The 24,735-nt window shown below is 39.3% G+C and overlaps 1 protein-coding gene across 1 annotated transcript in view; it reads left to right on the top strand.

The window, feature by feature from the left end:
- Positions 1-13,815, top strand: part of LOC128732934 (uncharacterized) — a 198,338-nt gene extending 184,523 nt beyond the window's left edge. The window contains exons 4-6 of the mRNA XM_053826408.1: positions 1,734-1,939; positions 12,649-12,712; positions 12,794-13,815. Coding sequence (XP_053682383.1) covers positions 1,734-1,939; positions 12,649-12,712; positions 12,794-12,939 — 416 coding nt within the window. The 3' untranslated portion in view covers positions 12,940-13,815. The remainder of the gene's footprint in view (positions 1-1,733; positions 1,940-12,648; positions 12,713-12,793) is intronic.
- The last annotated feature ends 10,920 nt before the right edge of the window (positions 13,816-24,735 follow it).

Here is a 24,735-nt window from a genome sequence, read left to right as displayed (position 1 = left end):
TAATAGAGACCGTTATGAGCATGTTAACTACCAAAAACCAAATAAATTGACTAACAGGAAACTAAGACAATGCAGTGGGCATGTAGCACCACTCACCGCCTAATTTAGGGGACTGCTGTCTATGAATATCTTAGGAATTCGACCTTTTTGGTCATCACTCAGAAATAAAAAATAACACTATCGTGAAATTTTAATCCCTTACAAGCACATATTGGTCAGTTTGTAAAACAAGAATAAGAAACAAAAAAAATATTTTGGAAATTTAAGTTTGCTATAGAGTTTTTCGCTTCCACGGAAAATTTTGTGAAAAACTGTTTTTCAGATAATAATTTTGCTGGATTGTTGTGTAAACTTGGTTACATTTTCTTGCGTGGTGAATGACACACTGGTTAAAACCACATTAAAAAAATCAAATGGTTTCATTTTCATAATATTTTTTAAATGATGCTTCAATACTTATGAATTTTTAAAATAATGTATGCGATGTAAATGAAGTAAATAAATCGGAAAGTTTCTCTTGAGGTTTTCTAAGAATATATAGAGTCCATCAACCGTGCTCGCATACAAAAGTTTATCAAGTTTGGGATCTTTCGATCCAGATCTATGCGATAATATTGATAGATAATAGCTAAACAGTTAAATTAAAAGAAAAATTTCATATTTCATAACAATTTTCCTCTTGCTAAAAAAAAGCTAGCGGTTCATTTAGCGGCACATAAATTTAGCGGAAGCTAACAAAAACGCTAACGGTTTTAAAAATTAGCGAAAACGCTAACCGCTAACCAAAATGTTAGCTGAGCTAATTAGCTGTTAGCGGATCAGCGGAATTGTGCCCACCTCTGTGGAGGGGCCTGAGATTAAACCCATGCTAAAGCCACTTGACATCCAATGGCTTGATTCTACTAAGATTCGAACCCACGACCACTTGCTTGTCAATGCTTTTGTTTGGGTTAATTTGTATGGGACGTTTTTGGCCCTCAACTTTGAGTCCGTATATTTCTGTAACAACATTATCTGTACTCCATTCCGAATAACGAAAAGACATGTGTTTCGAATCATTTTGAATTTGAACCAGAAGTTTCAATAGATCCAATATATTTTCATAAACGATCATTTTTTGCTTTTGGTACAACCCACCAAACATGGTTGAATGACAGTTTATCAAGCACTTGTACTCAAAACTTAGCTATACAATGCTTGAATAAACTATTACCACAAAAATGTTTGTTGGGAATCTAATTCCCGTGCCGTGGTACAATGTCACTCCGGATGGCAGTATATAAAAAACAAAAGCATAGATTTGGTTTTCACTTTAAGCAAACTTTAGACAAAAATGCTAAAAACTCATAGTTTTTTATACCGCCCCTCCCCCTTTACACGCACCCAACATTTATTACCATTATAACATTACTTGATAACATGAAACATATAGATACATCATGAAACTATCCTTTTATGTCCACCAATAAACTAGAGTTGATTGATCATATTTCAAAACTTTCTTTCGCCATTATGTAGATTAAACAATGTTTTTGTCTCTGTGTTCGATGCAGTTTCGGTTGCTCCACAGCTTATTCGCTTCGGATATGTTCTACTTGCCAATGCATTTTGTATGAGACGTTGTTCAGAATATATTTTAGGAGTGCATTGCAGTCATATTGGCCCACGAATATCGAATCACTAGCATCATTAGCTTAATTAATTTTGCCTTTTCTCTTCCCATTACTTTTCAGAATCTGGACCAAGTATAGTAGTAAGACCAGAGGAAGCACTTATAGTAATTTTTGTACTTATACTGTGGATAGGCGCCATCGGACTCTTCTTCCATCGATGGGGAAAAATTCGTATGTTAGAACCATATCAGCCGAAATTTATCCAGCAGCATCGAGGTTCCTGTCCTCTGGTTGACCTCGATCTAGACATGCCACCTGTTCCGCAGGTAAATATAAAATAACAAAAATAAATTAGACTTTTTTAAACCGGTCGGAGCCATTGTACAATCAGTACAGTACATAATTATGGGTAATTTTACCTTTAACTGCCAATTTATGTGTGATAATATTATACTAAATGAATTATAAAATTGGTACTTATTAGTAGCATTAAAAATTTGATCAATCATTATGTCATTTTTAATCATATTTAATTGGCAGCTAAAGCTAAATTTTTTTTGTTATATTATAGTCACTTGAACAGCTTGGGTCATTCGTGACTTCTGCGGGGTTGGGATTAGAACCCGTGTCCTCGGCTTGAGAGGCGTGAATGCTAACCACTACACCGGGACTGACCCCAAGCTCAAATTATCCACAATTGTGTGTCCCATGATTGTATACTGACTGTATTTCATTACATGTTACTCCGATTTTAAATCTATAAGCACTTACTTGAGCCGTTCCGAATTATAGTGGTCTATTGACCATTTTTGTCAAAAATGAGATTTTTGCATAAATCGCATCTTTATCGATAGATGTACTATATAAACACTAAAAATTACAAAATAGTAGGTTTCCAACCTGCTTTTTTTCATGATGAATTTTAGGTCCGGAACAGAATGACCATTCTGTTCCGCATTATAGTGGTCTATGTGCATGGGACTTACTTGTGACAGAGATTGAGATAAAACTCCCATAATCCCATAATTAGGTGAAAGTAGTTAATAAGCGTAGTAAGTAGACTATTGTTTTTTTTTGTGCCGATTGAAATCCCCCTCCCTCTATTGGAGAACCCCCCCCCCCTCCCCCCTATTCAACAAAAACCTTGTTTTCGTCAAATCCGCTAATTTTCGTTTGCTTGTGTCTCCGGAAATATTAATTCTAGAAAGATACTATTTTCACATTTTCAAAGAAAATTGCACAAGGAATTCTAAAAAAGTAGTATTTTTTAGCACCAGTGCTGCCAAATATTTTTTAATTCGATTTGAAAACTAAAGTTCTATTTTTCTCATTTTAATCTCAAAAGTTCCGACTCCATCGTATTCCAGAGATTTTTTTTACATTAGAATTACTTATCGTCACGAAGTATTCCTTGCCGATCCAGAGACAACGTTTTGAAGCAAGCGGCCTCCAATTTCTTATGTAAAACCAAGAGCTAAAAATTTTTTTTCAAGAAGCAGTGAGTCTCTATGCCCTGTTGTGAAAGCATGTATATGTTACTACATATTACATTTTCCTGAACAGTGTTGCCAGCTTTTTAGTTTAAATTTTGGAATTTGGCAACACTGTCAAATTTTTTTTAATTTTATAAAAAATCTGGCAAATACGATGGAGTTGGAATTTTTGATATCAAATTGTATTCATTGGGAGAAAAATAGTTTTTAAATCGAATCGAAAAATATTTGGCAGCATTGATATTAAAAAATACTATTTTTTCAAATTCATTGGGCAGTTTTCTTTGAAAATGTGAGAATAGTGCCTTTCTAGACTTAATGCTTTCCGAGACATAAGCAAAAGAAAATAAGTGGAATTGACGAAAACAGCCCAAGTAACAATTTGGGTTTTATAACACTCTTATGATGGTTTATATGACCAATTTTGGTCTTAAAAACCGCAATAAGAGTGCAGTAAAACTAACATACTTGGGACGGCTTTTGCTTATAAAAACGGGGCATCAAACTTGGAATTCTGACTGAATTTGGTTCATTACAAGCTTTACTTTGTCTTGGTCACTTGACGTGGAATGACCCATTTTCAAGTTATTCAATATTATTTTATATTTTAACATTATTTTCAATATAGTACAAGGAAAATTTGAATTGCAATTCAAACAAAAGTGTATGAGATAATTTTTCATTCGAACGAACATGAAATTACTCAGCGTAATGAAATATACTGTTCCGCTTCAAGTTTACCCTCTATAGTCTATGAAAATAGTCTAGTTAAAGTATTTAGATATAAAATCGTTTGGAAACTTTAATAAGATGTATTCTTACACAAATCTAAGTGTAACAGTGTAGTTATCTTTCTTCTTCACTTTATCGTCTATTTCATCTCTATCTCAATATTTTCCTGATTTTCATTCCGTTATCGAAACTTGACCTTCTGTTTTACACGACAACCTTCGCAGCCAGCTGTTAGAGTACAGGACAATTGCAGGGCAAGTTGCTACGACAATTGATTATTGACTCTAACAGCGCCTCCCAACCGAGATTCGAATATACGACGACTAGCTTATTAGATTAGCATCGTACCTCGAGGCCAACTGAGACGCTACCTCACCTACCTTGTCGTACAAGATTATCCGGATTTTAGACTCGATTGGGTGAAGAATTTTTTTTTAAATGATCATCATTATCGTCAGTGAAAAAATTATAACAAAAGGATTTTTATGACTCAAATTATAAAATTACTCTTACCTTCAAGATGGTATGGAGGGCTTTTTTTCCTATGCTAGTCCAGCAGAAAATAACTCTCACTCGGTTTGTTGACATTTTGCAGATTGACCCTTTTGAAAATTTGGTACTGAATTTTCTTTGATTATACAATGTTCATGAATGGTGCAAAATGATTAGAAAGTAACTGGGAATGTGTTCACGTGACTGAGACCAATAGATTAAGTGAGTTGGTGGGATTTTTCTGGCCTTCTTAGAAGTACCATTAAAGATGGTAGATGGATTTTTTACAGGCAGTTAACGCAGCTAGAAATAAAATTGAGTGTTGAAGTTAACTATTTCTCATAGCCTTATAGTAGTGAGACAATTCTGTACTATTTTGATATTATCTTAAAGCTGGTAGTCATTGGAATAACCTTCCCGAAGACCGCAACTTTCTAGATAGTCAGAAGCGCAAGATACAGCCTGTATATGAATATTACATATACACTAGCGCCACGTAGTGAGACAATTCTGCGCTATTTTCCATATCACCTGGAAGCTGGCAGTCATTTGAATAACCTTCCCGAAGACTGCAACTTTCTAGATAGTCAGTAGCGCAAGATACAGCCTGTATATGAATATTACATATACACTGGCGCCACGTAGTGAGACAATTCTGCGCTATTTTCCATACCACCCTAAAGCTGTTAGTCATTTGAATAACCTTCCCGAAGACCGCAACTTGCTAGACGGTCAGCAGCGCAAGATACAGCCATTTACAAATCTCATGGAGATAGACCAGTATAGTGCGGAACGTTTTGGGGATTACGGTGAAAATATATATGAAATCATAGTGGTCTATGTACATTGGTGTGAATAAATCGTATATTTTGACAAAAGTTGGGATTTTTATGTATTCTCATGTTGAATCACTTTATACACTACACATTAGAACACTTGGTTTGGAGAAAATAATTGTATAGAATTTATTATAGAGTTTTTTTTTAGACAATTGCGTCTCCTGTAAAATTAACTAAATGGTCAATAGACCACTATAATTCGGAGCGGCTCACTTAAGACTTAACACATAAATGATCAGCAAAAGTTCATATTAAGTCGGATATTTTTGAAACTCTCATCGAATAAATAAATACATAATAGGTATATTTTTGCAAAGCTGGTTATTTTATTAACTCATTCAGGAAAATTTGCATTGGGTACGGGAGGGTATTTTCAGGCTGTTTCTAAATTCAGCCTATTTTCCTTTTCTTTCGCTAAATAAATAGGGTAAGGAACGAGTTAAGCAGTGTCACCTATTTTAATCAGTTGAAAATAAATGAGCCGAAAATGCACATTTTATTCATATTTTCCAAAACTTTTGATATGAACATCTTCACAAATCACTTAACCATAGATTTAATTCACACAAACACAATTTACCGGGTTTCCGACAAGAAATATGATGAATTAAAAACTGTTTTTTTGTAACGATGGTTCTACAATTGATGGAGGGACGGTAGGGGAAAGTAATGAAAGTTTTGGCAATGGAGGGGAAAGAGTAGAAAGGAAGGGAGGAAATAATTGGTAGCTACGCTTAACAAGTTTTCGTTGTGACTCCTACCTTTTGTCCAATGCTGGAAAGTGCATGGGTCGAACCAATCTATAATCAGAGATTATAACCTGATTTGAACCTACAACACCCACCAGGGCGTGTGGCTCGCTGGTACCCGTGTACCTTTGAACCATAGAGGCGCTGGACCAGCTTGAAGAACTAAAGGAGGCGCTGGACCAGCTTGAAGAACTAAGGGTAGCAAGAAGATTGATATGCTGATATCCCCCACTTAGTCAACACATCGATTGTAATAAGGTAAAACAACCAGTGACCCGCTTAGACTACTTAAAACCGGTTCTTTGCCCTACGATATACAACTTTAACATTTTATTAAAGTGGAGGAGCGTTTGGTGCGAAGAATGGTAGACTGTATGAAACTGCGAAACTTCGATGAGGCCAAAAATATATTACGAAGTTCAATTGGTAAGTGGGACTCTGCCCCACATTCTCGCTGTTGGCGCCCGAGTGTTCTAACATTTAAACTATCACCACACGATATCCTATCTTAGATAGTCTCACATGTAGTTTTCGTCCCTCCAGTCAAACCAGTTCTCAAAACACTTGGGCACCAACCGAGAGAGTGTGGGTTAGAATTCCACTTACCAATTGAACTACGCAATATATTTTTGGCCTCATATCGAAGTTTTGCAGTTTCATCCATCAGTCTACCATTCCTCTCACTAAACGCTTCTCCACTTTAATAAAATAGTTTACGTAGGACCGCGACAGAGTCAGAGACAAGTAAAACAAAAAAACTTTAACATGCTACAGCTATTTTCTAAAAACTGTAACTAATCTATTGTTTTTTGTTAGAAGAACAACAAAACCAGCTGTTCTTCCACTAGAACAAGACCAGGAACGAAAAAATAGAAGCAATCGATTAATGGACCTAAAAAAATTTAGCAACAAAATATTTCGTTATAATTGAAGTTAGACTTATTCATTATGAAGCTCAATTATTTAGACGATTAGAAAGCGTTGTTAAAATTTGAAGTATTTAAAATTAGTGGAAAACTGTTTTAAATGCTATTTCAACCATATTTTCAGTAATTTTTAATTGAAGCACGAGTAGAGCTTAATTTTCAAAAACATGAAAAAACTCCGAGATATTTGTTTACTTATGGAAATGCCAACGATTATGGTGAAAATAGAACCAATATTGGTAATACGACTACTGTTCCAACCAAGATTGGTAATACGACTGCTGTTCGAATCTCGGCTAGGCGGTGTTGCTAGATAGAGTCAGTAGGATCGTTACACTGGCCCCGTAATTTTCCTGTACTCTAACAGCCTGCTGCGAAGACTGTCGATAAAGAAGGGTAATGTCTATTGACGGTTTAAGCTCACGGCTTCCGAACGGGATATTTATGCCTTTATGTATTATCAACAAAAATATTAAAAAATCGCATTTCGGAGTAGTATTTGCATACTCGTGTCAAAAGAAACTCATTAAATTTATTATATTTATCAAATTTTGAAAGAATACTGTTTGCTGCAAGTTAGACTCTATCGAAGGCTGCCTTAAGGTCGGTGTACAGTACTGGACAAAATAAAGTACGCACTTACCACATCTTGAAACTTTCATGCTTTTCTCATTATTTATAGTAGATTCTGCGAACTATTCACAGTGATCGAACAAAAATTAGCTTTATAGATATACTTTCAGAAGATGTTTTATACAGAGGCTTTATACTCCAGAGGTTTGTCGATATATTTTTGAGCAAATTTAAGACGTTTGATCCTATACAAATTAATATTACTTAAAAACAAATATTGAATATGAAATAAACAAACCTGTAACATTTCGGATAAATGGCCTTCGTTGAGCAAATCCATTTTTAAATCCCATTTCCTTCAGTCTTCTACGAACAGTTCGTTCGGAAATATTTAAATTCGTATTTTCTCGGATTACACGGCTGGTAGAAAACAGATCTTTAGCCACTTCTCGACGAATCAGGCGATCATCACTGGTTGTAGTCCTCTGCTTTCTTCCTCTTTCAGTCCGGTCTTTCACGCTTCCAAGTTCCTCATATTTTTTCAATGTTTTTCGTACTCCTGCCTCACTAATTTCATATCTTCGAGTAATTTCTCTATTTGGGAAACCTTTCTTACGATTTTTAACGATAAGTTTACGGATATCTTCACAAATTTGCTTTTTTGCCATCGTACCAGACAAAAACGCGCACCAGTAATGAAAAATCAATCACAAACAATTTGTTTTGACACTTCGCTGTAATGTGATGGTGAGGAATCTATTCGTATGGAGTCGGCGGCGTTGCGCAGTCATTATATTAGTAGTGCGTACTTTATTATGACCAACTAAAAATTGACTTTTTCTAGAACTTTACAATAGCTTGATCAAAATAGCTAATGTTTATATTTAACGATACATAAATCGTTTAAAGCATTGAAAATGCTACAATTTGTCCAAATATACCGAGTTCATATGTTTGACAATAAAAAAGATACCACGTGTTATATAGTATGAGAGTGGGTGCGTACTTTATATTGTCCAGTACTGTATATGGCGTCGATTTGAAATCCCTGAAACACGAAGATAACGCACAGGAAAGAATCCGTGTTGCTCTGGTGAAATATCGGCTCACGCCTTTCCAGGTCGCCCATTCGTCAGCTGCCATTTCGTCGTCGACACCATTTTGCCAGCCATCGGAGAGGCGCCGTTCCACGTTGCCACCCTATAATAGGAGCCCTATTCTCACAGTCACCTCACCTAAGTTTTTTAGGTATGAGCACAATTTGCGATTCTGCGAGTTACCTAGGTGACTCCGCTCACCAGGGTAACTGTTCAAATCTAATGGGGCCTGTAAGGTAAGGTGAGGGTGACTGTAACAATAGGCCGTATGAATAAACCAGTTTACTTTGCTTTTCCCGTTTAAATCGTATGGGAGCATTTGCTCTGACTCTTTTATTCATACGGCCTAATAGGGCCCGTAAGAGAGGTAAGGTGAGTGAGATGACTATCAGAATAGTCATAGTCAGTCGCTATTCAAATCAAGCAGAAGAAATGAGCTATACGCCCCGTGATCCCAACCTATCGAACATACTACACTGGGCAATTATATTTGCTCGTTTTAAAAAAAGTGGGTCATTTCAGTCAAGAATTTGAATCGGGAAATCCCTCCGGTTTGTGGAGTAGTTCGCCGATTTTGAGACGAAATCCGGGTCTCGTGCTGCTGCAGTTTGTCGGAGTAGCATACTCACTTAGGAGTTGTTATAAAAATGTACCCTCTGCCAAAATAAAACAATTCATGTGTCTTTATAGTGTAAAATGATACTCTTTTATTGGAAAACATTGACCAAATTTGTGTGTACCAAAATAATAGGGATCCCTTCTTTAAAAGCCCCAAACAAATGTTGTCCACGTCGTTGTCAACATACGGGTTGGCTCGTGCTGTTTCAAGCAGTGGTCTCTATTCAATTCGATCTTTGGCCACTCATCGCTAATATCCCAGGCGTTTCAGAAGTCGCAAGTCGCTTTCGTAATGGTGAAGTAAATTAGCTTATTGGACCCATCGATTCCTGGTGCCAGTGGGGTTTTTGAAGGGAACCGTTTTCGTCGCACTGCCGTCCGTCATCCTTATGACGTGTCTTTGTCCACCGTAGCTTACCAACTTTTGCCAGGTGTACGTGATTCATCCATCTCCGCCACTCTCTGCTTTCAGTTTGTCCTCCGCAGTAACTTCCGCTCGAACATGACAAGGAATTGTGAGTTTTCCGTAAGCAGCGTCACAGCTTCAAGTCCATAAAAAACTACCACTCCAATGAGGACTTTGTACTTTATCACCTTCATACAGTGGCGTGTGCATCTTAATCGTACCGTTTTGCGAAAAGCAAAATAGTTCCGATTTCCTGTTTGAATGCGCCGCTGGATCAGCTTACTAGTGTTGTTGGTTGTCCGCGGTCACAAGCGATCCCAAATACAAGAACTCATCTACCACTCCTGATTCTTCACCGTCAATGGTTACCGTCGCGTCCGTGGGAGGCGTGTGTTTATCTCCTTTAAGCTTTTTCGTTTCATGTATTTGTTTTTAGACAAATTTATTTTTAAATCACATTGTCAAATACACAGGACGACAAATACACAAATAAGCAGGACGGCAGAGATCGTGTAGATCTAGAACAACTATTCCGGGCTAATCCCAAGCAACAATTTAAGTTTTATTACGTTCCTCTAGTGGTTTTCATGGCGAATTTCATACTTACTTTTACTTTTTCGGCGACAATCCGCTTATCGAATCCATGCCGAATTCAGGAGCCGTCTCCACATTACTCGGTCTTGAGCTGCCAATCTCCAGTCGCCCCTAACACCCGCTGTTCTAGCATCCTCGTCAACAGCGCTCATCCAACGGGTACGGGGTCTGCCTCGAAGTCGTCTTTGTATACCGCATCCGCATCTTTGTACACTTGGTATATTTCATGATTCATGGGCCTGCGCCACACTCCTTCGTCTAATATGCCGCCAAGAATTGATCGCAGGATCTTACGCTCCAAAACGCCAAGAGCTCGTCGGTCGCTCTCTTTCAACGTTCACGCTTCGTGGCCGTAGAGTACCACCAGGAGAATTAGCGTCTTATAGAGCGCGAGTTTTGTACGGAGTTGTAGGCTACGGGACCTCAGCTGGCTACGTTAGGCCCTGTTGGCAGCCGCTATCCGCCTTTTTACTTCACGGCTCACATCGTTGTCACATGTCACTAACGTACCAAGGTAAACAAATTCGTCGACCACTTGAAAAGTATCTCCATCTATCACCACCGCAGTTCCAACACCCGGCTACCTCGCTCTCTACCAGCCACCATATACTTTGTTTTAGTAGAATTTATGATAAGCCCTATCCTTGCACCTTCTTCCTTAACATGCGTGTACGCTTCTTCCACAGCTCTACGGTTAACACCGATGATATCGATGTCGTCCGCGAATCTTTGGAGCATATGAGATTTCGTGATGATGGCGATTTTCATAAAACCGCTAATAATACTACGTGCTCCACTGGAACTTTCTTATGGCCACTGACAGTTTTTTACCTACCGACCAAGTTGCTTAATCTTCAGAAGGTTTTTATAACCTCTTTAAGAATCAGATTATAAGCTCAAGTAGCCTTATCACGCTCTGCTGAATATCCTTCCCTTCTTAGATTTCCCTCCGCAAGGTGCATCGTTCAAGGGGCATACGCCGCCGCATAAAGCTGACGATATAAAAAACGTTATTCAGATCGATAGTTCTCTACGGACTTGCTGCGGTAGCTATGCTTACGGAAGACACATGTGCACTCGCCGTATCTACACGAAAGGTATCGCGAACTATTTTTACCGGACAGACAGACGAAAAGCGGAGAGTGGCGCAGGCGCATAAACCATGCACTACAAGCACTATTTGTACAGATTCTCATTGTGTACTTGGTGAAAGTTGGGAGAGTACGGTGAGCTGGCCACGTCGCAAGGATGCCGGACGACTGTGTAGTAAAATCTGTTCTCTTCAAGAATCCCATCGGCGTGGCATCAGGAATAGAGGGGCCAAACGTGGCTCGACCAGATTGAAGCCGGCTTATGTTTGTCGAGACGCTCAACAAATTAGCGACGAGTAAGCCAGCACCGAGAACAATCGAGAGGAATACTTGGTACGGCAAAAGTCACCTCGTCGTGACGCGTCATGAAGTAAGAAGTAAGTATGATCGGTCAGCATGGAATCCTGCTTGCTGCCGTCGTCGGACAGTACCATCATCGAGCTTCTCCTAGATTCGGTTAAAGATTACCTTATAAAGTACCCGAAGAGTAATACAGAACAACGTGATGCCACGCCAGTTACCTTTTTTTAGCGACTTTAAGGACCAATATGCCCATTCAATCCACCGGAAAAAAAATGCGGGTCCCCTAAACTAATTGCTAATCCATAAACGCATTCAAAAAACTATTATTTAATCTGCTTTCATCCAATGCCGTTATTTTTTGCTCCTGTGGTGTTAAAAAACTTCCCAGCTAGCACCAACTCGTATATTAAGATAAAAAAATAATCGTAAAGATCTCCTAACAAACTCGAAATTGTAACTAAAGTTGGATAAAGCGGTACCAAGTTGATTTTCCATCGTATATAATAATAACTGACATACTTACGTTTTTCAGCACAAAATCGTATAGTAGTACGGAACGACTCGCGCTTAATCGGATATAATCGTATATAAATACTTATATAGTCGTACGCTCAAAATTGTTCGTAATCACGTATATCGCCTCCAAAATAGTACGGATTAGTCAATTTTGCGCATCAAATACGATTTATTAGCATGTATATCTGTACGTAATGCTGATTTTTACCTCTTTTATACATATGAAAATGCTAGCTGGGTTTGCACGAATGCAAATTAACAAACTAACGGTTTTCATAAAATAGTTCCCCGGGTAACATTTGACAATTTTTCAAGGATTCTTTTACCATTTAGCATTTATATATCAAACAAAAAGGATTTGTTGAAATATCACGCAATTTTCAACATGCGCGGGCGCGGATTCGTAATCATCGTGCCAAGTTCGTGTATTTACCTTTAATGCGAAACATTGATACTATATGATGTATTACAATTATTAGATTTAGGATCAAACATTTTAACGGAATTATTATAAACTGAATTTTGCAATACCAAATTTTTTTAACTTAATATCAGTACCTATTAGCGTACATTTTCAATGCAGTTTCATTTTTTCTTCAATTACAGCGATCATCACTCTCTAAAATGTCCCTGGGCCTGCAGTCGACAATGACATCTGTTTGCTCCGGAGGTACAGTGCGGTTTTGTTTGCATATTTAAAACGGCTAATCTTGAATTATCCATTTACTATCTCTTCCCTACTAAAATGTAGGATACCCCGGTTATATCCGCCCCCGGCAAAACTCCGTCTTCGTTGGTCCACACGTTGTTTCGCCTCCACAACCACCTCGGAAAACACGTTCGGCCGTCGACATCCATTCAATGATACTCAGCGAAGGCGAATTAGAGGCGGTTTAGCTTCTGCATTCCCGGCTAGTGTGCCGACTTACATCAACCGTAGGAAGCGATGAGCAAACAAACGGCCGTAAACAGCGAGAGATGCATCCTACAAAACAACTCAATATTTTTGTATTGCGATATACATATACTTATATACATAGCTTTCTTTTTATATGAAACATGTTGAAGAAAATTGATGAAATGGACGCAGTAATCATAAACAAAGTTCCCCTCGTTGAATATTGCTAAACAGTAGATCATTCTTTCTCATATTTGAAGTGTTGTTTATACTCGTGCCGTTTTATGACCAAACTAAACGTTATTTCTCAAAACTAGTAGGATGTGTGGAAATGAATAGAAGACTAAACGGGTTATATAAATATATATATATATATGAACAGCAGACAAAATACCATTTATGATATACAGTGAAAATGGAATTCTAAATATAGTCTAAAGTCATAACCAAACAGATATTAAATGATATTGCAATATTATACAACACGCCAGTATATGTTAGCTTTCTTCGGACAGGTAACTGAACCTGATTACTTAAGATGAAATGCATCGCAATTATTCATTGGCCAAAGAACGTACATATTAATCTGACAAGCAGTTTATTTTCTATAGTTACCGTCGCCAAACATTCTGTCAATTTTTTACAACGCGAATACAATTTTTGGATCAAACTAATATTTTTATGAAAGATGGTTTAAATACAATATAAAATAGATGTATGCTCAAACTAGATACATACTCCATTATAAAAAGTACATATTTTGTTTGTACGATCTGTTAGAATTGATATTTCTAGATAAAATAAGTAAATACCCAATATTTATTCCTATTCATCAATAACTTATCAAGAACCAACATGTAAGTAGTGATTGTTGATAAAGGTAGACCATTTCAGATAAATAAAATGTTTTAAAGAATTAGTACAAACCAAATTTGTTTTACGTTGGCTTCACCGGTAGTGCTCCCATTGATATCATTGCCAGTGGAAAACTGGATTCAAGGCGAAGGATTAACGTAGGAGTATAATTAATCAATATGTTTTTATACGTGTCACGTTTCCCTTGTCATGGTCACGCCATACAGCCTGCCAGTGTGGCTAATTAATTGGCAAACCTAATTCAAAATAACGAAGCCCCATCAATAAATTAAAGCTTATTCTTTGCTTTCAACGCTTCATCCCACTAGTTTTACTAGTCTTTTTTGCAGCTGTGTCAGCTGTGAGAGCAGAATACCAGAGCTACAGGACTGTATAGTACAGAGTAGCCAAGATGTACCCCGTTATTGCCATATCGAGGCCGAAGCGGTAAATTTCAAATTTATTACTAGGTATTATTGCACCTTTCAAGCCGTTTTGGTTTGATGACTTGGAAAATAAGTGTTTCGACTTGTAGAGCGATTTCCCACTTTATCGACAATCATCCGCCTCCTTTTAGTATCACATCGTGAGCGCCACGTGTACGAGCAAAACTGTGGGCTTTATGAGTTGTGAAGCGATTTAAAGCTCACGATGTGCGATTTGTCACTGACTTAGTCTATGATAAAACTTACCTTCAGCAGTACCTATATTTTTCTCGAAAATGATATGCTAGGTTAGCATTTCTGCCTTCAAGATAAGCCAACATTAGAAGATCATATTTCTCGCTGACAATGGAAAGAATTTTTAGACGATTGCTATCCATCAAATAAGCGATGTGATGTGATTGTAAATCATGGCGAACGAAGAAAATTTATGCCTGTATCACAGGCTCCTATAAAAGACATTTATATACTAAGTTCCACCAAAAGAGTATAGATGCTGGGGGTAAAATGAACATCTTGAATAATAATACCGTTTCCTCTTCCGGAAGACGCTCAAACTTAGAATAACTTAAGTAAAGCGAAAGTTTCATTCATAATCATTCATAATTTACATGGCAATGTAAAGTAATAGTAGAGCAATGCACCGAAAAAAAATTCCTTTTATTTTCACTAAAAACAAACCCGATTCGATTATGGTATAGAGGCAAAAGGAATATATCATAAAAAATATCAAATAAACTTACAACAGGAAATCCACACTGCTGCATTATGAACGACAAGACCTACGTGAAAGCGGATTTCAACCAGATTCCGGGGAGCCAGTGTTTCACTGCAAAGGATTCCAGAAAACCTCTGAAAACAGAAGATGTGTGTCCAAAAGCGACTTCTTCCTCTTCTAAATTTCATCAACAGAGCTCGCTGTGCCTGCCTAATGTGACATTAACGATGGAAGGCCTCGCTCTCTCCGTTTATCATTCACATCCTACAACCAGAACAATTGGGGATCCCACTGTGATCCCACCTCAAGTTTCCTTGACATTTGTAAAGTGTAAAGCAATAAGTTGTACCTGTAGATTCTGTATCTGTTACTGGCTAACACGAACTCTCGTTTCGTATAGAATAGGAAAGGGTATAAGTTGAAGTTGTCATCAATTTTTGTGAGATATGAAGAAGTTGTCTGAGCCGTGGTAGACTCCTCGGGATGGATCGAAATGACTTCCTAGCCTTGTTCCCGCTTGAGCAAACATGTCTTGACTAGACCGAACAGTTCCGCTCAAGCTAGAAGTCGACGAGAAAAGAATGTGCTGTTCAGACACTTGCGGATAACAATCTAACTCTTCATTCCTATGCTTAAAAGGACGGGTTTGGTCCGCAAGTCCGTCGACAGCAAGCACTCAACAATAAAATATATTTTATATTGATGCAATAATTCAATATTTGTAATTTGTTTGTTATTTATTTTGTATACATTCATCGGCATAATATAGGACATATTAATTTGTTACACGATCACAAAAAACGTTAGCACTAACACTGAAGTCAAACAAATGAATCGTTTGTTTGAGAAACCCCACAAGTCCACTCGACACTATTGTTGGAAAACAACAAAAAACTGATTTTCTCAAAATTTTGAACCTTATATTTTTTGGTATGAGGTTCTATGATAGTATCTAAAATACATTATGTAGACTTATCTTTTGATCAAAATAATGATTCTAGCTAAAATTACAAGGCTTTAAAGTTGATGGATATTTGGGGTTTCTCAAACAAACGAGAAATTGACAGTGCACTTGAGTAGTTTTAGGCCATTTTTATTCAAACTTGTGACCTTTCCATGTTCATAGTATGTAATTTGCTACCATATATCACTGGGGATGTTAATTTAGTACGTACCGCTAAAAAGAAGAAGAAGAGAGGGGCGCTAAATATTATTTATTAAAAATTTTGATGCAGAATACTACAAGTTTTAGAAAAAGTTTTGTACTTTTTTAATCGAAATTTTTATCATGGTTTACATTTACCTATTGAAAAATAAAAGGTAAATGGAATAACGGCGGGTTTTAAATTGCATAAATGGACCAGAGTAACACGAATTCACATCGCATAGAATACCTTGATACTTTGCTAGTTGTAGTTAAAGATATTATAACCAGAAAATAAGCATTTTAAATCTTGGGTAACAACCGTACTATGATTATGGAGCAGAATCTGAGAATAAGGGTCTGTTCTCAAATTACGTTATACCAAAAGGAAATGGAGATACGTGAACAGCACCTTAAATACTTCGAACGGATAAACTATTGATTTTACAGTGACTCGGGAGTGCTCGACGGATTACATACTCACATTAGGAAAAGCAACGAGCTAACAAAAAAGATAAATAGAAGATTAAACCTTTTATTTATATATTGTGCTATTATTAACATTGTATAGTAATTAGTGGGTTACTGCTTTTGTGAGAAACGCATTGATAGTTTAGTCTGTCCATTTCCGGAACGAGATTGATACAGTTTTTACTATATCTAGATTACAAGAATGGTTTATTTACGTTTATCTTGTCGACCAACTAATCCAAGCTTATCTGCATTTGCAATCAGCTCTCACTTTTTCATCTAAAACATTCTTTTCTTTTTGATTTCATACGCCGTTCTTTTACTTTTAATAACTTTTGCCTTGTATTCTGTAGTCCGCCGAACATTATGTTTCTTCTTTTTGACTGTGTCCAACTCATAATTTTTCGATTCCGAAGACATTTTTATACGATTGAATTGTGTTGCAAAAACTGCTTACAACATTGACCTTGCCAGCGTTACTGATATTGTTCAGGGTTTTGCGTGAGAAAAAACAGAAAGGGAAGTATTTTTTCTTTTGTCAACACTCACACATTGACAGTTTGGCACGAGATTTCCTGTAAGTGCGAGCAGCCTACGAAATCTCTTTCAACTCTGGCAAGGCCAATTGCACGTAAATATTGAATGATAATTTTGTACTTATCGCAGCGCCGCTCTAGGTGATTATCGGAAACATAGATATTTGGGGTTTCTCAAACAAACGGATATTTGCAACCCCAATTAAAAGGGGTTCGTGGAACTAACCTTGTCTGGGATTTTGAGGGAAGGTGTAGATATCCTCAAGGATTCGAAAACTGGTAAAAAGTCAATTTTAATAAAGATGGCGTTTGTGGGGTTTCTCAAACAAATGATTCAAATGGTAACACTGGTTAACTAAAAACACATCGATCACATGGACTTATTTTATGCATAGTCCGTTCGGTATTGCTGAAGTCTCGTGAAATCCCGGTGTCGAAGGGGTCGTCGGAATCACCATTTATCTGAAGTCTTTGAAGCGTCTTAGTAGAATACGAAACCTAAAATTAAAAAAGAAGAAAACTTCTTCTTCTTCAGCAGCATAGAGCCGGGGTGGCTCGGCTGTTTCAAGCACTCGTCTCCATTCAACTCGGTCTTGGGCCACTCGTCGCCAATTTCCTAGTCGTCTCAGAAGTCGCAAATCGCTTTCGACCTGGTCGAGCCATCGTGCACGTTGGGCCCCCCTGTTCCTGGTGCCGGTGGGGTTGTAGAAGAGGACTATTTTCGTCGCACTGTCGTCCGGCATCCTTACGACGTGTCCGGCCCACCGTAGCCTGCTAACTTTCGCTAGATGTACGATGGGAGTCTCCCCAAGCAGTGCCTGTAACTCGTGATTCATACGCCTCCGCCACTCTCCGCTTTCAGGTTGTACTCCGCCAAATATCGTCCACAGCACTTTCCGCTCGAACACGGCAAGGGCGCGCATGTTCTCCGTGAGCAGCGTCACGGCTTCAAGTCCATAAAGAACTACCGGTCTAATAATGGTTTTGTACATTGTAAGCTTCGTGCGGCGGCGTATGCTTCCTGATCGTAGCGTTTGACGAAGAGCAAAGTAGGCCCGATTTCCCGCTTGGATGCGCCGCTGGATCTCCTTACTAGTGTTGTTGTCCGCGGTCACCAGCGATCCCAAATACACGAACTCCTCTACCACTTCTAGTTCGTCACCGTCAACGGTTACCGTCCGTGGGAAGCGTGCGTTTGTTTCCTTTGAGCCTCTTCCTTTCATGTATTTGGTTTTCGACGCATTTATTTTTGGCCCAATTCTCCTAGACTCCGCTTTCAGTCTGGCGTAGATTGCCTCCGCCGTCGCAAAGTTCCTGGCAATGATATCGAAGGCATCTGCAAAGCCTAGAAGTTGGCTACTCTTGGTAAAAATCGTGCCTCTCGTTCCGCTGCCCGCTCGTCGGATCACTCCCTCAAGAGCGATGTTGAACAGCATGCAGGATAGACCGTCACCTTGTCTCAACCCTTGTCGCGTCTCGAAGGGACTCGAGAGTGTCCCAGAGATGCGTACGAAACACATCACTCGATCCAATGTAGCTCTGATCAGTCGCTTCAATTTGTCCGGAAAACCGTATTCGTGCATTATCTGCCATAGCTTGTCGCGATCGACTGTATCGTATGCTGCTTTGAAATCAATAAAGATGTGATGCGTGGGCACGTTGTACTCCCGACATTTCTGCAAGATCTGTCGGATAGTAAAAATTTGGTCCGTAGTTGCGCGAGCCCCCATGAAACCCGCCTGATAATTCCCTACGAAACCTTGTGCTATCGGTGACAGCCGGCGTAACAGGATCTGGGAGAGTACCTTGTAGGCGGCGTTTACCAGCGTAATACCACGATAGTTGCAGCAGTCTAGCCGATCACCCTTTTTGTAGATGGGACAAACCACTCCTTCCATCTATTCCTCCGGTAGCATTTCCTCCTTCCAAATCCTCGAAATAACCCAGTGTAGAGCCTTTGCTAGCGTTTCTCCGCCATGTTTATAAAGCTCTGCGGTAGGCGGTCCTTCCCAGCGGCTTTATTGGTCTTCAGCAGCCTGATTTCTCGTTTGACTTCTTGGAGATCAGGTGCTATCACTATCTTCCATGGGCGCTCCTAGGTTAATTTCCGATCCGCCTCCTTCTGCGACTTCGCCATTGAGGTGTTCATCGAAGAACTGCTTCCACCTGTCGACCACCTCGCGCTCGTTTGTAATTAGATTCCCTTCCTCGTCCCTACACATGCCAGGTTTCGGAGTGTAGCCCTTTCGAGTTTGGTTCACCTTCTCATAAAACTTGCGCGTGTCATTAGCTCGGAATAGTTGCTCTAATTCTTCACGATCTCTGTCCTCCTTTTGGCGCTTTTTTCTCCTCAGGATCGTGGTCAATTGGTTCCTAGTTCGTCGGTATTTGGCCAGGTTCTCTCTAGTACTTAGATACTTTGTCCAAGCATTTTTTTCTCCTCCACCGCTTGTTGGCATTCCCCATCAAACCAATCATTTTGTGAATTCCGAGGCTCAAAACCTAGTGCCGCGGTAGCGGCCTCTCCGATGGCCGAGCGTATTCTATCCCAATCGTCTTCGAGGTTTGTAGCACCTAACTCCTCGGAAGATGGCAGTGCCTCATTCAGTACTCGCGCGTAGTTTTCAGCAGCTTGTGGGTTATCTAGCTGCCTGATGTTCAGCCGAAGAGGGCGGCTTTGACGTGTCCGGTATACGGTGGACAGCTTTGAGCGCACATGTACTGCTACTAGGTAATGGTCAGAATCAATACCCGCACCCCGACGGGAGCGAACGTTCATGATGTTAGAGAAAAACCGGCCCTCTATGAGAACGTGGTCAATTTGGTTCATTGTACGTTGGTCAGGTGATCTCCAGGTGGCTTTGAGGATATCCTTGCGCGGGAAGAAGGTGGTTCGGATCACCAGGCCTCGGGAAGCTGCGAAGTTTATACATCGTTGGCCGTTATCGTTTGTGTCGGTGTGCAGGCTATGGGGTCCTACCACCGGTCTATACATCTCTTCCCTACCGACCTGGGCGTTCATATCCCCGATGACGATCTTGATGTCCCGTGACGAGCAGCTGTCGTACGTTGCCTCCAGCCTCGCGTAGAACGCTTCTTTCTCATCGTCGAGTCTACCTTCGTGCGGGTAGTGCACGTTAATGATGCTATAATTGAAGAAACGGCCCTTTTTTCTCAATACACACATTCTCTCGTTGATCGCCTTCCAATCTATCACGCGATCCTGCATTCCATGCTGTTCAATCAGCACCCGCTCGCAACCTGCGAAATTTAGCGATCTGCAGTTCCAAGTCCCGAGTCTCGTCGTCCTTGTTCCGTCGCCTAAGTCGATGCCGAATATTCCGCTCCGAATATGCTTGAATGTTGTTAGTTTAAGTTTAATTTAGGTGTGTAGCCGTACTGGGGCAACACTACCGAGTCTCGCGATGGGGCTGCCATCTTATAGTGCCGAGACTCACTATACCTCCTTCCCGGTTAGTATACGACCTTAGTTTCCACCGGGGTTGGTTACCCGATCTCCGCTAAGGTTGCTCGTAATCCGGCTGGTACCACGAGGAAGTCGGGATCGGAGTTGCTGGATAAGAGGCTAACGACCACTATGGGGTCTATATTCCGCATTATCCAGCCGTTTACCAACCATGTATGTATGTATGTTTGAAAGCACAGAAACAGAAATAGATCACATAGATCGCACATAGATCACGTACCTATTAGCTCTTATAAAAACTGTAAAATTGCTTTGGCTAATTTAGTTCGAAAACAGACACTGAGGAAGCCTGCAAGTCGTAGGCGAAATACGTATCTGTCGTGAATAAAATATACACAGTAGAATTAAATTGGATAAGTTTTCTTCTTTTATAATTTTAGATGACCATTTACATTTATTCTGGTGAGAACCCACGGCGCGTCGATTTCCCCCGAACAACAGTTTGCCGACAAAGGCCGTCCATTGAATGTTCCTTCGCTTTCGGAGGGTATCCATTCCCAGAAGTCTGCATCTTGCTTCGCACGGTGATAGCTCATTTGGATTTCGCCAAGGAAGAAGTCTCAAAGCATATCTAATGAATCTCGATTGGACTTTTTCGATTCTGTGGATCCAAATGCCGCGGAACACACTCCATATGATAGCTGCTGTGCTGTCAAGGTACAAGTCGCGCAGGCTGTATGAGTCGCGGAATTCAGCTGAGATATGGAAAATAATCCCGAGGTTCCGTTGAGATTTAGCGATGATATGACTATAATGCTCCCGGAAGGTTAGTTCTGAGTCTATCAAAACACCGAGGTCACGTACAACATTGGTGCTCTCCATTTCCTCGTTTCCTATTCTATATCTGCATTGAATTGGGTTCTTTTTTCTCGTCAACGTGATTACAGAGCGTTCCGCCACGCTGATAGCCATGAAATTGTGTTGGCACCAGTCGTAAAACTTCTCAATGAATTTTTACAGCAACTGACAGTCTGTGGGAGCACTGATAGTCCAGAAAATTTTGAGATCGTCACCTGTCGGTAACACATGGTAACACATTGCAGACGTCAATAAAGAATATGATAAACAACAATGGTCCTAAATTGATGCCTTGTGGGACACCTGAGCACTATGGGGCAGAATCCGAAAAAGCTCGGACAAAATCTCAAAATAAGAAATATGCATAAATTGTTTTAATAAGTGTTTTTTTAATAGGCATTAACCCCTCTTATGTTTACATCATTTTTAGCACCGCAAAATTCACTAAAATGGCCGTAACTTTTTTATCTTTCAATATTTTTTCACCAAATTTGGGAATTTTGCCGAAAATATTTTCTTTCTGAGAGCCATGAGATGATCACCAATCGCTTTTTTGTCGAATGCTGATGTTTTTTGGTTAAGCGACACGAGATGCTTTACTGATGCTGAAATGTCCCGTTGCGGGAACCGGTTCCGGATTTATAGTGTCCCCCCGGATCCGGATGACGCGCACCATGGCTCCTAACTGCGGCAAAGTAACTGATATGTCCACAGTCGATGATATGTTTACAAAAATCAACAGATTTCAAACAAATTTTAGATATTTGGCAACTTTATCTCAAAAAGCCATATCTCGGTCCCCCAAGGAATTCCGAAATAACTCCGGGAGCATATGACATATGGCCATTATCTATAGATATTATGAAAATAGAAAATATTTTCGGCAAAACTCCCAAATTTGGTGAAAAAATATTGAAGGATTAAAAAGTTACGGCAATTTTAATGAATTTTGCGGTGCTAAAAATGATGTAGACCTTAGAGGGGTTAAAGAAGGTGAAACACATTGTAAAAAAAATTTGGAAAATGAAAAAATTAATATCATTTAATCTTTTAGTATCTAGCTACCATGTTGCTTAAAATTCTATACTTTTAAAGGGCAATTCACATTAAAGGGATTATAAACTAATAGTTTAGATTATATTAAGACAGATTTTTTACTAGTAGGCTTGTTGAACCAAAAATTTGTTATTTTTGTCAATTTTCAATAGCGTGTAGAAAAATATTTCCACAGATTTCCGCTCTGACACTACCATAAAATCAACATTCAAGGTGTTAAGCAAAAAATTAACTGCTACTAGTTACGATGTTCGGAGATATTAAAGTTTTCTGAATGCATGTTTACCGGCCGTTTAGTCTATAAATTAGTAAATGCGCGCGCCAGTACGAAGTTCATTCCTGCTGTACGTTAAAGAGCCATGCTAGTGTATGTAGGATAGATACAAGATAGATGTAGGATAGAATATGTTCGGCTGGACTTTCAGCTCGATTGAACTAGTCTCCATTTTGTTTTTTAGAGTCGAACATGTTGATGCGTTTGCAGGATAAACAGATTGCTACTCTGTCAGTCACTCGTTATTTTTTGTGCCTTCTGCCAGGCTTTGGCTGAGGCCGATGACGGCCTCGCCACTCGTATCCTTTTGCTGCGTATAGCCAAACTAATGAAAAAAAAAATTTCAAATATAACGGAGATCTTACTACGGAAACTTAGTATTTTAAATGATCGAGAGGCATACCATAAAATATGCAAAGATGTCAAATGCAAATGCTAACAGAGCAAAAGATATATGGAATATTTTCATCTTTGCAATGAGAAATTACTTCTAAAATCGGTTAAAATTGATAATTCATCAAAAACACATAAATGCACTAAAGGATAGGGTAAGTTAACCTATAGCTATATCCTTTACCTGTAAAGGACCCTCGGATGAAATTTCGGTATTTATTAGCTTATACTTCTTATTTCTGAGCATATATGACACTAGCTGACCCGACAAACTTCGTATTGCCACAAATTAAACAGTGTTGTACATAAATCGTGAATCTCGAATGACCTTTGTCACAATCTCCAGTTTTGCAAGTTTCTGGGGAGTTCATGGGTGTTTTAATATACAAATTTTCCTCACAGTAAAGTAGAAAACAACTCCCCCCATTGCTTAGCCTGATAAAATAAAGCGGATAGCATTTAAATATTCGCCATCATTACAAACCATTTCGCCGAATACCATTTTGCGGAACACCAATTCTCGGTTGACCATAACGCGAAATATAGAGATTCGCAGAATACCATTTCGCGAAAAACCTTACGCGGGATGTACCATTTCACGGAAAATCTTTTCGTAGAAAGTACCATTTCGCAGGGGTGACACAACTGAAGGAAAGTAATAGAGGTCAGTAGATCTGGGAAAATAAATAAACCTAGATAGAGGTGATCTCTACGGGGGGCTGTCTCCCCGCAGTGGCCGGCGAATCTGACGGCAGGTCGCCGGCAACGCTCGCGGCCTGTGGCCGTCTCGCGCTGAGTTATCTAATGTTACTATTGATAGTTTTTGGTGGTCTTGTTATTGACTAATGTTTTATGAAAAAGTCTAAAATTTCTCGAGTTCGATTGGTTTTTGAGTAACGCAAAAATTTCTGTTTTATTTGTATGATAGTCCTTATCCCCCTACCACAGGGGTGAGGGGTCTCAAACCATCATTTAAAAAAATCCTACCTCCGAAACCCCCCACATGCCAAATTTGGTTCCATTTGCTTGATTACTTTTCGAGTTATGAGGAAATTTGTATTTCATTTGTATGAGAGCCCCCCCTCCTAAAAAGGGAGAGGGGTTCTATTCTTTATTATTTTCCATGTGTGGACTCATTACTGCGACCAGTATAGTTGATCTATTTAAATATCACCCTGGGGTTTGTTGTATGACCTGCACTGCATTTCTTTTTGCTATAATCGCTATTGAGTGGGCGATATGCTTATTAAATTTTATGCGTGCTTGAGTGTATTGAGGTTTACCCTTCCTTCAAAGCTTGATCTACTTTACCCACTCTTTCCTCGCTGCCAGTACTATCCCATATTATAGCCGTCCCTGGTAAGGACTTATTCGTACCTCTGACCAGTACACTTAAACTATAGGAGGGACATTTGCACTGTCAAGACGCTTCAGAGGGTAAATATAGAATTCAGCATGAAGGAAGGGTAAATGGAGGGGCCTGAGAATAAACCCATGCTAAAGTTACTTGACATCGAATTGCTTGATTCTACTAAGATTCGAACCCACGACCACTCGCTTGTCAAAGCAGACTCGGTAACCTTTCACCTACGGAGCCCCCCTAATTCATCATAGAAAAAA

The sequence above is a fragment of the Sabethes cyaneus genome, chromosome 1 (assembly GCF_943734655.1).
Source record: "Sabethes cyaneus chromosome 1, idSabCyanKW18_F2, whole genome shotgun sequence".
Lineage (NCBI taxonomy): Eukaryota > Metazoa > Arthropoda > Insecta > Diptera > Culicidae > Sabethes > Sabethes cyaneus.
This window is presented reverse-complemented; position numbering and strand designations above follow the sequence as displayed.